We start from the raw sequence: 13,493 nt of genomic DNA, 5'->3' as shown, positions 1-13,493 counted from the left end.
AATTAAGCTCAGAAGGCATCTGGAAAAAGTACAGTTAATTACTATAGGAAGCAAGATTTCTTGCATAAGAGAACAGTCATAGCTCTCTGTCAGAATATGCGCACTGCCTATCGTCAATACAAGCACCAGCTTGAAAGGTAAAAGGTTGTCATTGAGAAGGAAAGGAAACGATTGCACATTGAACAAAAAAAGTCAGTCAAAAAGGAAGGTTAAAGAAATCTTTGCCAGAGCCGCAAAAAGAGCTGGACTGGAATATCAACAGGTTGTGTCCATTGGAGAAAAAGACAAGTGAATGTATGGGATTATTTGTATATAGTTGATGTACTTGGGTGTTTATTTTACAGATTTGTTATGCAAAGAGAGAAGTATAATATATATGCTGCAAAAAAATTGAGAAATTATTGTGACTTAATTACAATGTGAACTGTGGAGCAGTAACTGAAGACCAGAGGCCTCACCCTGCAGACCGCCCCCATAACAGCAGCCAACAGACCATAATGGTGCTCCCTTGCTGTCGCCTCGAGCACCAGATGGTGCAGAGAGGATTGATTGATTGATTGAATTACAGTGTGAACACTGACATGCACATGAAATAACTTAAGCAAATAGTATTGGAGAACAAATTCATATGACAGTAAATATTGTGAAGTTATTCAAGTTGAAAATTTTTGGTAAGTTTGTTAATTTTCAGATGATTATTTTGTTATATATTATGATCATAAGTTGCACCAGGAGCAGTTTTTTATGATTGTAAAATGCATTTTTGGCTGGGGACCTTCGGCACCCTGGACTCCCGGATCAGAGGCACTACCCCTTGAGACCCCGTTGGGGGAGGACCCCCAAACCCCCCTTTGAAATTTTTAGCTTTTTTTGTGGAATACTAAAATTATGTCTGATTATTCCGTAGATGGATACATGAGGAATTGGTTGGATGCTTAACATTCCATCCTCATACCTGTTCTCCTAATGTTATTGTGATCAGGGAATGTATTTGAAGGAGAAAGCAAATTATATTTGTCCAAGAATTTTTACCCAATGACATTACTTAAAAACCCTCCCAACCACCTTTACATGTCAGCATCCTCATTAGTATATAACTCAACTTGAACACTGGCAACACCTGCTAGTGACAAGAAAAGTTAATGGGCAAGTTTTATTGCCCATTATCTAGATGAGATAGAGAGAAAAAATGTTTTCATTTTAAAAGGGCTTGATTTGGGAGGTAGCAGGCTTATATACCTAATGGTAATATGATTGGGTAATTATTCTCAGAGAAATATAATTAATTTAAAATTTTGTTTTCTTTCAAGGTTTGTTCCAAGAAACAAATATTTATGGAAATTGTGCATATTTAGAAAATGGTTGAACTGCACATTATATCCTGCCTGGTTTATGCAGAGCTTATATGGGCTGTTGCCAACCAAAAAGGCAAAATTACTCATCTGGCATTATTTTTAAAAGAAAATCCTCCAAGAAAGATGCAAAACTAATTGATGAATGTACCATTTGTTGGAACTGTAATGTTGAGTTGAAGTGTGAAGGTGGGGTGACAAATGAGACAATGATCTTAAGTGCCCACATATGCCAACATTAGCTCATTTTATAGTTTACTCAGTATTAACTAATCCTACATTCAGAGAGTTATGTTTTTAGTAATGTATACAAATAACCACAAATAATGAAACAGAAAAGCTAGGCTTGTCACAGTCATAGTAAATCTTCATACATCTTTGTCATTTCATAAACTGGCTAATTGTTGATATGATCTCATAGTGGTCATTAAATTGGAAAATACTCAGATTTAAGGTTTGTACAGATTGCTTGCAAACTGAAATTACTTTGCTTTTCCTTAATAAAAATGTTTAAAATGTGGTATTGGCTAGGGGCGAGTATTGCCACCTGATATTGTATAGCAATATAAATTAATATATTGCAGTATGTATCAATATGTATTTTTACCACACTGATCATTTTGAAAACCTGTGTAATACTGTCAGCATGATTTTCTGAGTCTCTAAGTATTTATTGTAATAAATAACTGTTATCACATAGTCGGTAAAGTTTTCCTATCGGATGTGCAGTTTCATATTTTTTGATATCACAATGTGTTATATGTCACTTTATATGATTTTGATTGGTCCAAATAAGCCGTTGAAATTATTGTGCAGTATTGTCTTTACTGATTGTCTGTGATCATGGGAAAACCTTTCTAACCCCACTTTCTGGAATTTGTTGTTTTCAGTGAACATTTTTGTAGCCATTTTTTTACTCAAGTCACAGAAGGTTTTGGGAAAAAATGGTCTATTCTGTCTGAATATGGCCAGTTTACCCCCACAGGGTTTTGTTTTGTCATGTATAATAATATCATCATTTGAAAAATGGCAAAAATTTCAAAGACAAGAACAACAAGAAGTAAAACTAACGGTATTGCTCAGTTGTTAGTGGGTTTGGGGGTGGAGGGGGCCATATATCTGTAACATAGAATCCATCCTATATACAAGTGTGGTTTAAATATTAACTTAACAGAAGTAAATAAACTCATCTCATGGAAGAATGTGGACATAAACTGGTCTCCCAACTGACAGAACTTTATCCAACCAAAGCATATTTATGTGATGCAAATCCAAAAACTATGTGATAAAGAGAATCTCAAATGGGTAATAATTTAATATTGAATTTATGAAGCTCACTGAAGAATGTTCAGCTTTTCTGACCCTTGGCAAGCAAAAGCTAGACATTATGCAACTTATTTCATAAATTCAATATTAATTCATTACCCATATGAGATCCTCTATTTCTGTTAGCTGTGTTCTTATTTTAGGAACAAATGAGAAATGAATGCATGCACAACCAGGTATTGGACAAGGATTGCAGCTCAGAGATGACCAACTTTAACAGCTAATGTCAATGCGTGTGGCAAGATAACTATTGGTCCATTCAGAATATCTCAAGCTGACAAAGCTTCTATGATTTACAGCCAACAATTTATGAATTTTGCCACCTTCAGTATTTAAAGACAAAATGAATCTTCACAGTACTTTGTCCTTGCCTATTAAGTATGGGTTCTGGTTTACAGGCTGTCCATGATTACTAAAATACACATTCAAGTGGCATGGTGTTTCTTAACATTTAATCAGCAAAATTGGTTTCACAACCAGTCTGCCTAATAGGCAGAGCTAAAATATCAATATGGAAGAATTTATACCGGTTATTGTGATGCGGCAGTGTACCAATGTGTACTGATATATCATTATATTGTCATGCATCTAGTATTAATTCATCTGAAGCATACTTAAGATGCAAATTGCAAACAATACACAAACCTATTTGATATAGCATGAATTCACTGACATTTTAGGATATTTCCCAGTCATGGTTCACTTAAAGACATTTAAAAGAAAGCTATGTAAAACTTTAACTTTTTGTTTACTGTATAATATTGTTCCTAATACATTGCAGCATGTATTCCAATACACTGTCCTATATCAGAGTATATCACAATACAAATATTATGTCAAAACACTGTATCACAATATATCACAATACAAATATTATGGCCTGTTCCTATAAACTATATCAGATAATCAGCTTCTACTGTATCAAACAGATATTGCATATCTTTAAATGAAATTTCTTTCAGCTGCATTCTCAGAATTTTCATCGGAAATGGATCTTGAGAAGGATGCAAAGATTTCAAAGAAGTGTGCAGCAATTGCATATTACATTTGTACAGCCATTAGCCGGGTTCTGCAGCATCAAAACTTGATGGCCACTGCAGAAAATAATTTAAGGTTCTCTTTTTATTCATTTACCATGTTCATTTAAAAATATCTAGATTTTGTGGACTTAAAAAATGTAGAATGAGATGTGGAAAATTGCTCTTCAGCAGACAAAAGAAATCACAGTTCAGGGTTTAAACTCATTTGTAACCTTATTTTTACCACATTGTCAAAATGATTATGGCTTAAGGGTTAAAAACTGTCTGCTCGTCCATCCATACATCTGTTGGGCATCTAAACCGAGTTTAGGGTATACATAAGTCATGTTATGAAATACTTTTTCTTGTAGAGTGACATTCTTGATATGTCAGTATATAATGAGGAGTACAACATTCATAACTGAATACTAGTTCCCTTACTTGTCCAACAATCTAGAAAAACCTTTGGGTGCAGAGTATTTTGCATTATAGAAATTCAGCAAATATGGATCCTATACAATTTATTCCAAATTAAGAAAAACTTAAAGACATGCCAGAGTTACACCCATGCACAATATGGTGTGCACCCAACTACAAACAAAATAATCTGCTAATCCCAAATGAGCTAATCCCAAATCTGCCATTGAATAAAGCATGCCGTAGCAAGCTCTATGGTCTAAAATTTCATTGAGTTGGTTGAAACTTAAGACCAGTTTTAACCCACATTGGCAGCCTGCTGGGCATAAATCCCTATTTCTGCATGTGCATAGATTTAGGAACATTGCAACTGGTAGAGCCATATTACCCTGTGACTTTGCTTGCCATACCAGCCTGCAAGTTATGTATCATTCTCTTTATGCCTTGCCAGCTGCCGACCAAATGGTCCAGCCATCAGGACCATCATTGCATGGTTTTGGCTGTCATGAATCTGTCATCTTGGACTGGCTACAGCACACGACCAAATAGTTCCTGCAGTGGCAGTGGAATCTGTCATCTTGGACTGGCTACAGCACACCACCAAACAATTCCTCCAGTGGCAGTGGAATCTGTCATCTTGGACTGGCTACAGCACACCACCAAACAGTTCCTCCAGTGGCAGTGGAATCTGTCATCTTGGACTGGCTACAGCACACCACCAAACAATTCCTCCAGTGGCAGTGGAATCTGTCATCTTGGACTGGCTACAGCACACCACCAAACAGTTCCTCCAGTGGCAGTGGAATCTGTCATCTTGGACTGGCTACAGCACACCACCAAACAATTCCTCCAGTGGCAGTGGAATCTGTCATCTTGGACTGGCTACAGCACACCACCAAACAGTTCCTCCAGTGGCAGTGGAATCTGTCATCTTGGACTGGCTACAGCACACCACCAAACAATTCCTCCAGTGGCAGTGGAATCTGTCATCTTGGACTGGCTACAGCACACCACCAAACAGTTCCTCCAGTGGCAGTGGAATCTGTCATCTTGGACTGGCTACAGCACACCACCAAACAATTCCTCCAGTGGCAGTGGAATCTGTCATCATGGACTGGCTACAGCACACCACCAAACAGTTCCTTCAGTGGCAGTGGAATCTGTCATCTTGGACTGGCTACAGCACACCACCAAATAGTTCCTCCAGTGGCAGTGGAATCTGTCATCTTGGACTGGCTACAGCACACCACCAAACAGTTCCTCCAGTGGCAGTGACCTATACTCAGCAGATTGCTCTGACCAGCCAAACCAACTATATCCACAATACCAGTACATGACTAATTGGCATAATATGTAACAATGGAGACATCCAGCCTGGCACAACTAAGCATGTCAGACCAGTATTCCCCAATTTCCCAGCTGGACCATGCTCAGTGCTGGACTTGACTTAACTCATTAACCCCTGGCACTGAGTTTACATGGCAGGAGGTAGTAACCTACTGCCAAGCTCTGTAGCATCAGGGTCATGTATGATACACTAAAGTGGGGGGTATTTTAGAAAGATAGACAGATGTAGCTCTACAATGATACCAAATAATCTGGAAGTTCTAGTTGCACTACAAAATACAGAGGGAAAAACCTCATTTTTTGACCCAATTTTTTTTCGCCCAAAATCCGCCCGTGGTCGGAAAACAATTTTTGGGTCAGGATTTTAGACATTTTGGTCTCAGATTTAAGGCTGACTGGTGTGAACTGCAAACAGTTGAACCTTTGCAAAAATTAGGATAAGATGGGCATTTGTAATAAAGAGTGGTCTCAATACGAAAATGATGGGTTTGTTAAGCAAAAAAAGAACTTCAACTTTTACCCTTCTGCTCATGAGCAAGTGAAATAGCCAATGAAAAACAATGTTTCTAACACAACTAGGCATTAGGTTATTGGAAAATCACCTGGAAGTTTATGTATTAGGATGTATTCAGAAATAGCCCACGACATGTTTCCTACTCGCATTTCAGGTGAAAACGACAAAAACCTCCAGGGGTTAATGAGTTAATGGGTGCATTTTGGTCATGTCACCAAATTTGAATATTCATTGTGTATTTAATCATTTGTGCATTGACATTGCGCATAAATTAAAAAGGTAACCATTCCTTGACGACTTGTAAAAAAATTTTAAAATCCTTGTTAACTCATTAACCCCTGGTGCCGAGTTTATGTGGCAGGAAGTAGTAGCTAATAAAATTGTTAAAGCTATGTTAAAATTCCAAATCACACACACACACACATCCACCCACTTCACTTTGGTCTCCCCCATCATGATGGAGATCCCAAGCAATCCCATTAAGGTGGATGTTTTACAGAAGGTGGAGTGGTAATCTGAAAGACTTTTTGCAGTTATAGAAACCAATGGAAATTTGAGACATATCCTAGACAAGAGCGAACTCAATCAGTTTATTACTGCCCCAAAGTTCAAGATGGAGACAGCAAGGTCTGTCCAATATGTATTTTACTATACATATTCACATGCTATGACAGAAATACCTTCGCTTAGGATACCACTGGGTAGTGTACCAATTCTGTGCCACCAGTTCAAAAAGTGTCATTGCAATTAGCTCCATACTCAGCTTGGTCATGATGGCTACATTTCAGCTTTTACCCCTTTTATGATTAATAACATGTATGGCCTATGTATTCAATAGGGCAGCTCGACACTTGCTAAAGCAGACATGTGCAAACTCTGGTATGCAACCTGGTTTTTCCACTTATTTTTCATCATAGGGTGTGGCTGAAAAAAAATCACTTATCCAGCCTGTGCCACAGAGGAAGTAGCATATGTTTACTCAGATGCCATAGCTACCATTTCAGAAATGCTACCAGGGCACACACTTGCATGAATCGCTCAAAATTTGTACAGATTTGCTTACTTGGAGACCAATGATGCATGAGAACTCCCGCAAATTAAAGTTTCGCATATGAAAATGTACTCTTTGCAGTATATTATTTTAATTCTGCCATTTACTCTTAAAGTGCTTGTTGTGACATAAGTCATGCCAGTAGAGGTATTGTAGCAATTGTCCCAACATCATTTTTTTGTAACATTTTACACATCTGAATTCTTTGGCTTGACATGAGTGATTGTGAAACTAAAGTTTATTGGCACATTAGGCCCTGAAACTAGCAATCTGCCATAATTTGAACCTTGAATCAAGGAAGTTTTACAAATGCATGTTTGTAATACTGGCTACCTAGAAAACCCAAAATGGGTGATTCTTAGCATGGTTAATCTTTAGATGACAATTTTGTTCAGCAAATAATGGCTGATGATAGTGGTGAAGGCAATTTTGTTTTGAAGTTGGGAAATATATATCAGATTATTGGAGCTGGGAAATTGTTAATGGAGATATCAATGAGTGATTTTGAACCCGAAAATGGTGTTAAATACAAGTCCAATATACACGCTGGATGGAAAAAGGACAGATGACATGCCATTTAACTCCACATTTCAGTGGTATTTTCAAATTTAATGTAAAAAATGCAGACTAAAAAACCAATTAAAATACAGACAATTTAAAAATGAAATACAATTGTTATTTCTTTTCTCATCACAATTTAGCCCTGCATGATCTTTTGCTATAAAACCATATAGCACTAGTATAAGGGTTAAGATAAATGTAATAAATAAGCATCTGAAGATGAAATTAAGAAGTAAAGATATTTATTTGATCAAAATACCTCTGTATGAACAATTATAATATGACATTAATGGACTTCAAATCTTTATACAGCATTATGGAACAGATAGTAAAGCTTTCATAATAATCATTAAAGTACTGATTCAAGAAAGTAAAATGTTGGCAGAGCTTTTGCTGGTGAAAAATCATATTTTGAGCAAAAGTATTCAAAAGAACATACCTGTGAGCTGTGTAAAATTGTGTGTAAGCATAAAGCACTGTGTCCAAACTTATTTGAGCTGGCTAAGTTAGCAATGTATATACTGATTCACACAGCAGAATGTGAAAGGGGGTTCTCAGTGCAGAACAATTTTTATATACAGGTAAGGAAAATATTAAGTACAGAAACAACAGATTAATGCTTATACAACTAGAGGTGACATTGTCTGAAGATTTTGATTTTAATAGGGATGTAACAGAGTAGGTGGATATTGAAATGTTTGGCAGTATTTAACTATGTCTGTTTCCATCTTCCCATGGTTTCTGTTTCACTCCCCACCTTATATTTGTGACAAGGGAGTAACTTCCCCTTTTAGATAAAATCCTGGCAGCATCTCTGCATCTGCTAAACTCAGGCTTGCAGAATGAGATCCATTCCTGTGTCTGTCAATGCTGATAATTGACCGTCACATGGCCATTTGAGATGTTTTCCTCTAAATTTCAGCCTTTTGTTTCAATGGTCATATAGATCTTGCTAGAAAACAGGCTGCCATAGGAGCAAACACTGTACCAGACATTGAACGGGGACATAATGCAAGGAGAAACCCTTTTGGTGGGGGGGTAACCTTCTCACAGAAAATGATGCTGTGCCTGTATTGTCCTTTATGTGATACCTTTTGGGATGGGGGCAGTCTCTATCTTTCACCACAGAATGGGAAATGATCAGTGTTTTATATTATAGGAGGTATCATGGCAACAAATGGGATTACCTCTCCTAGTTCAAAGTGGGTATCCTGCCAAAAAGATCAATTGCTTGGACATTGCAGTCTGCACAGACACTAGTGGTGCCACATTCTGCCATCCTTCTAAGTCATTTGGGTTTGGCCTCCTCAGGAGTACTCCATGAATATCAACATTCTAGAAATAAAGGTTTTAGCAAATGCCTTTCTCTCATAACAGATGTTATCTGCAAAAGGGCATGCTCAACCTACAAATCATCTTGTCTGGTGACAGTTCTTAAGAAGGCAAGACAAAACAGTCCCCAGACCCCTGTCATCCCATTTAGGATTTTCTCAGGTGGTGCCCTCATTAACAAATCAACAATTGAGTTCACCACATCCCATGCATACTTAAGATCCTAGCAGACTCACAATCCCATTGGAATCAGCCAATCTGTAATGCATGGTCCTTTCACCATGTGGTCTTTTAGCTAATGCCCATGTACCAGACTGCAGTGGTATAAGTAAACATGGCACCCCATTACAGAATTGAGAAGTGCTGACTAATACTGATGACTCAATTCAAACAGGAAAAATCGTGAATCAGCATCTTTCTCAGTCTAGCAGCAGAGATTCCCAGGACAGCTCTGATTTTTCCTCGAGTTCCGTTTTTGTCCTGGGACAGTTTGATGACTACAGGGTCTGTCTTGCATGCCAAAAAGTGAGGCAGGCCCCATCGGTAATCATAGTACTGTTTACTGTAAATGTAGGTATTGATTTGAAACCATTGATATTGAAACTGCATACCTGGCTGATATCAGCATTCCCTCAGGAAGAAACAACCCTTGGTACAAGTGGGTGATAGAATTGCTTGGGCAAGATGGTCCACCACTTTGGAAGTCTGAAAGAAAATGGAGACTTTTCTCCAGTGGTATGAGCAGAGTACATATCTCCCATAAAGCCTCAAGTATGACTGACAGCTAACTTCCGCTATGCGCTTCAAGATGTTAGCTCCTGTTAAAATCAGGGTCTAACATTACATGCTCTTGTATACTTTTGCTTTCATGGAAGGCAGGCTATGGGTCAGAAGACCACTAGAAGAAGGAAGTGAAGGTATTTCTGCCCAGTCTGATATGTCGTGGATATGATGGGTCACCCAGAAGAAACTAACACATGTCCAGTTTAAATTTACAATGGCTCATGAGGTTAGTACAGTCACTAACACAAGTAGATTTTGGATTAGTGATGACACAAATATCAGTTGTGAAAATTATTTTTTGTTGTTGCAATGAATGCAATGTTTAATATAAACACTACTATACATGTTACATATGTGTACAAAAGAAAGATCTGGTTTAATCTTAAAACTGTGCTCTATTAAGAATTATTGTATGGATAACCTAGTTCCTACACGATGCTATCTGCAACAAAATAATCACATGGAATTATGCAAACCTAGATAAATTCACTCTGATTATGATATGTAACATACATGATACAACCTAACACATCAATTCAGATTAAAATAAGATTGCAGCCTGAAACAGACACTAATAAATCTGATAGCACTGTCATGTGAAATTTGTCTGACATGATGGTAATTTAGGATATTAAAAAAAATTAATATAACAAAATACTCTATCAAACACATATGATAGAAAGAAAGGAAGAACATCTAGAATTATTATATACCTCTCCAGCTTGATGATCAGGAAGCTTTTACCACCACCACTTTGCACATGAGAGTAAAACTCTTGCAATTATCTGATGGAATGAAAACATGTATTATGGATAAAACTTTACACAGCAATGGAACTCATAATCTCTATAATTTAAAATGTAATACATTGGCAACTTTGTGCACATATTTTCATGATGGCAGGATAGTATCCCAGAGGTACTGCTCCCTAACTGACATTACCCAAGACATGGGATGGAGGTCAAAGAAGACATTTTCCAGCTTTTACCTCAGAGACATTTCATCATAAAGGCTCAGTTTGACCTGGTGGGACCTGTACCAGCAGCACAACAGGTTACCTTCCAGTTTCACATGATGCAGGTTACCCTGTTTCTGCCGGATCTGTTGAAGTGAACATATTTTTCTTTAGCCCACATCCATGCATGAACCATGTTAACCCTAGCACACAAAACTCGAAGTTACTTTGTGTATTAGGAAACTGCAGACAAGGCCAACTCCGAGGGAAGGAATGTATCTTCCTCCTCCTCTTGCCTAGTTGAATATCAATGATTAGGCAACACAGTTGAAGAAGAAATAAACATTTATTTCATGATACATCCCTGGAAGAGTGTGCACATCCACCCCAGTAGTAGCTGACAGTTGAAGCAATTTGACATCAGTCCTCAATATAAAGGGAAACTACTCTAGTCTGATTTACACCTTCTCAAGCAGAAAACACTTAAGCACTTCTGTTGCTAAAGGAAGCCCAAAACATGGTAAAGATCTTTTTAGCTTCAGATGGCTGGATTTTTGAAGTTGTTGATGTACTGATAATATTTTTTGATTAGATAATCATTGTCAAATAAACATTTTTATTCTAAAAATTGGTTTTTAGAGATATGTCCAGAGTTTGTACAAAGTCTGGAAAAAGTATGGGGAAAGAAAGCATTTTTCCCGGGTATGGAGAGGAAAAAAGATTTTGTCCTAAAGGTCTGGAAAAGTATGGAATTTTGTGATGCTGTATTTTATTTAAACATCATGGGGTTGGATGAGGCACTGACCACTCATACAGGTTCAGTGTGGTTGGCAAGACATGCATGATCTAGCTATCACCCACTCATGATTGATGGATACTGTTTTAGATCATGCAGATGCCATGTGCTCATTTATAGTTACAGACTTCAAATACATGTGCCAGTTGGGTCTGGAAAAAGATGAATACCAGTCTGGAAAAGGTCTGCAATTCTTTTTACCAACAACTGTATGAACCCTTCATGATACTGGTCACTGTTTGTACCTGTATTTATAAGACTAAGATTGTTCAGTATTTTAATATCCAGAACATTGATTATCAGTTGAACAAAAGTAATAATTACTGCTTAATAACTTTAATCACTTTTTAAGAAGTGTAATCTGTTTCAGATCTCTCATTGATGTTCATAGTTACTAATTTGTATATCATGTTATAATCTTTTGTGCTACAGTCAGAATAAATAGTGATATCAGTATTTACAGATATTGATGTCAGTATTGTTACAGGTGTGATTATTCTAGTTATCATTTCATTAGTTAAATGGAAATAATTTATGTCTTCAGAAAAGCTTGCAAGTGGTCTTATCTAATTCTTGTGCTTATTTATTCCTATTTATTTTGAAAGTCTTTTTTTCCACAGGATATCAATAAAACGGGTTGTGTGGCATTGTGAAAAAAATTTGCCATTTATCAGTAGTGCAATATTTCAAGTAAGGAAAAGACATGAGGCAGTGAGATGGGCATTTGGATACATTGTACCTTTTGCTAAAGTCCATTTTGGCCAAGGAAAAATGAAAACCGAATTTTCTGATGCACATAACTGCTTAAAAACAATAGAAAGATTGATGGAAGATCCTTCATATCAGGAGTTCCTTGAAAAGGTATTTCATAATTTGTTTTACATGGTTTTATTGTCTCACCTGCATAAGCAGATGGTGAGACCTAGATATAAATTTTCCAGGCAGCACCAGTGTTGAGATTGTGTGTAACTTTGTAGTAAGGTTTTTGCAAATAATATGCTGCATACAGCTAAAGTACCATGGTCAGTACTTAAGGGAATATTTCTTTGAATTTTTTCCCTTGACATTCTGAAAATTATCATGACCCAGCAAGTTGTGGAATGTTTGGTGTGTGCTTCTCTTTCTTCCTGAAAATTTTGATCATTTGTTCCCTTGTTCTTTGCAAAATAAAATCCAGTCTTCCCTACAATGACATTTATGATTCTCATCTATAAAAACAAGTGGCTTATCAGTACACACCAACCAAATGTCTAGATGAACAGACAAGTTGTTTCTTTGAACCCAGGCACTGTAGAATGTTGACAGTTTAATTTGTTCATGATTTTAACAGTTTACATGGAAAAAAGTGATCTATCCTAAACAACCACAACTCATCGGGATGAGCGTACCAGTTCATTTTTCAGGCCCTGGTATTTTTAGATTAAAAATATGAAGGGCATAGTGTTGTTTTCCTTGTAGCAAGGCATTTAACCTTATTTTCTGTAACTGATCCAGCAGTAGTTTGGTACCAGCACTTGCTGGAAGCTTACCCTGCGATGGACAAATCAACAATCTAGATTGAAGTCTTACTCTTCTGATTACATCATGTCATGGAAACTGGCCTGTCTTACTTGACTCCAAATTTTACTTTGAAAATAATGACTTGAGAAGAACTTAATTGCACGCTGCTCTTTATTAGCACAATAATGTCATTTATTATCTATTTCAGAATGAAAATTTTAAATATATTAGTGAAAGAAAAATGATACAACCACATTGGCAATACCACTTTTATCATGCCAGTGGCAATATCCCTTCTGCAGCTACCTTATTTTCTCATTTAGGAATCTGTATTTATTTAAATCAATATTTTCATAGATATACCTATTTCAATTTTCTTCTGCTCCTTCTTCCCCCCCCCCCTTCTCTCTTTCTCTCTCTCTCTCTCTTTCCAAGCTGAACATATCTTACATTCTATCAGTTTACACTTATGTAATCAGTGAGGAGGTGCCATCAAGAAATGAATAAAAATGAACTCCAGAGAAAAAAAACAAAATGTGG

At 37.0% G+C, this 13,493-nt stretch overlaps 1 protein-coding gene across 1 annotated transcript in view; it reads left to right on the top strand.

The window, feature by feature from the left end:
- Positions 1-13,493, top strand: part of LOC149802178 (serine/threonine-protein kinase TBK1-like) — a 97,368-nt gene that overhangs the window by 41,339 nt on the left and 42,536 nt on the right. Inside the window, exons 12-13 of the mRNA XM_089956594.1 lie at positions 3,641-3,791; positions 12,074-12,314. Of these exons, the coding sequence (XP_089812720.1) occupies positions 3,641-3,791; positions 12,074-12,314 (392 nt within the window). The remainder of the gene's footprint in view (positions 1-3,640; positions 3,792-12,073; positions 12,315-13,493) is intronic.

The sequence above is a fragment of the Sinohyriopsis cumingii genome, chromosome 4, assembly GCF_028554795.1.
Source record: "Sinohyriopsis cumingii isolate HCF-2022 chromosome 4, ASM2855479v2, whole genome shotgun sequence".
Taxonomy (NCBI): domain Eukaryota; kingdom Metazoa; phylum Mollusca; class Bivalvia; order Unionida; family Unionidae; genus Sinohyriopsis; species Sinohyriopsis cumingii.
This window is presented reverse-complemented; position numbering and strand designations above follow the sequence as displayed.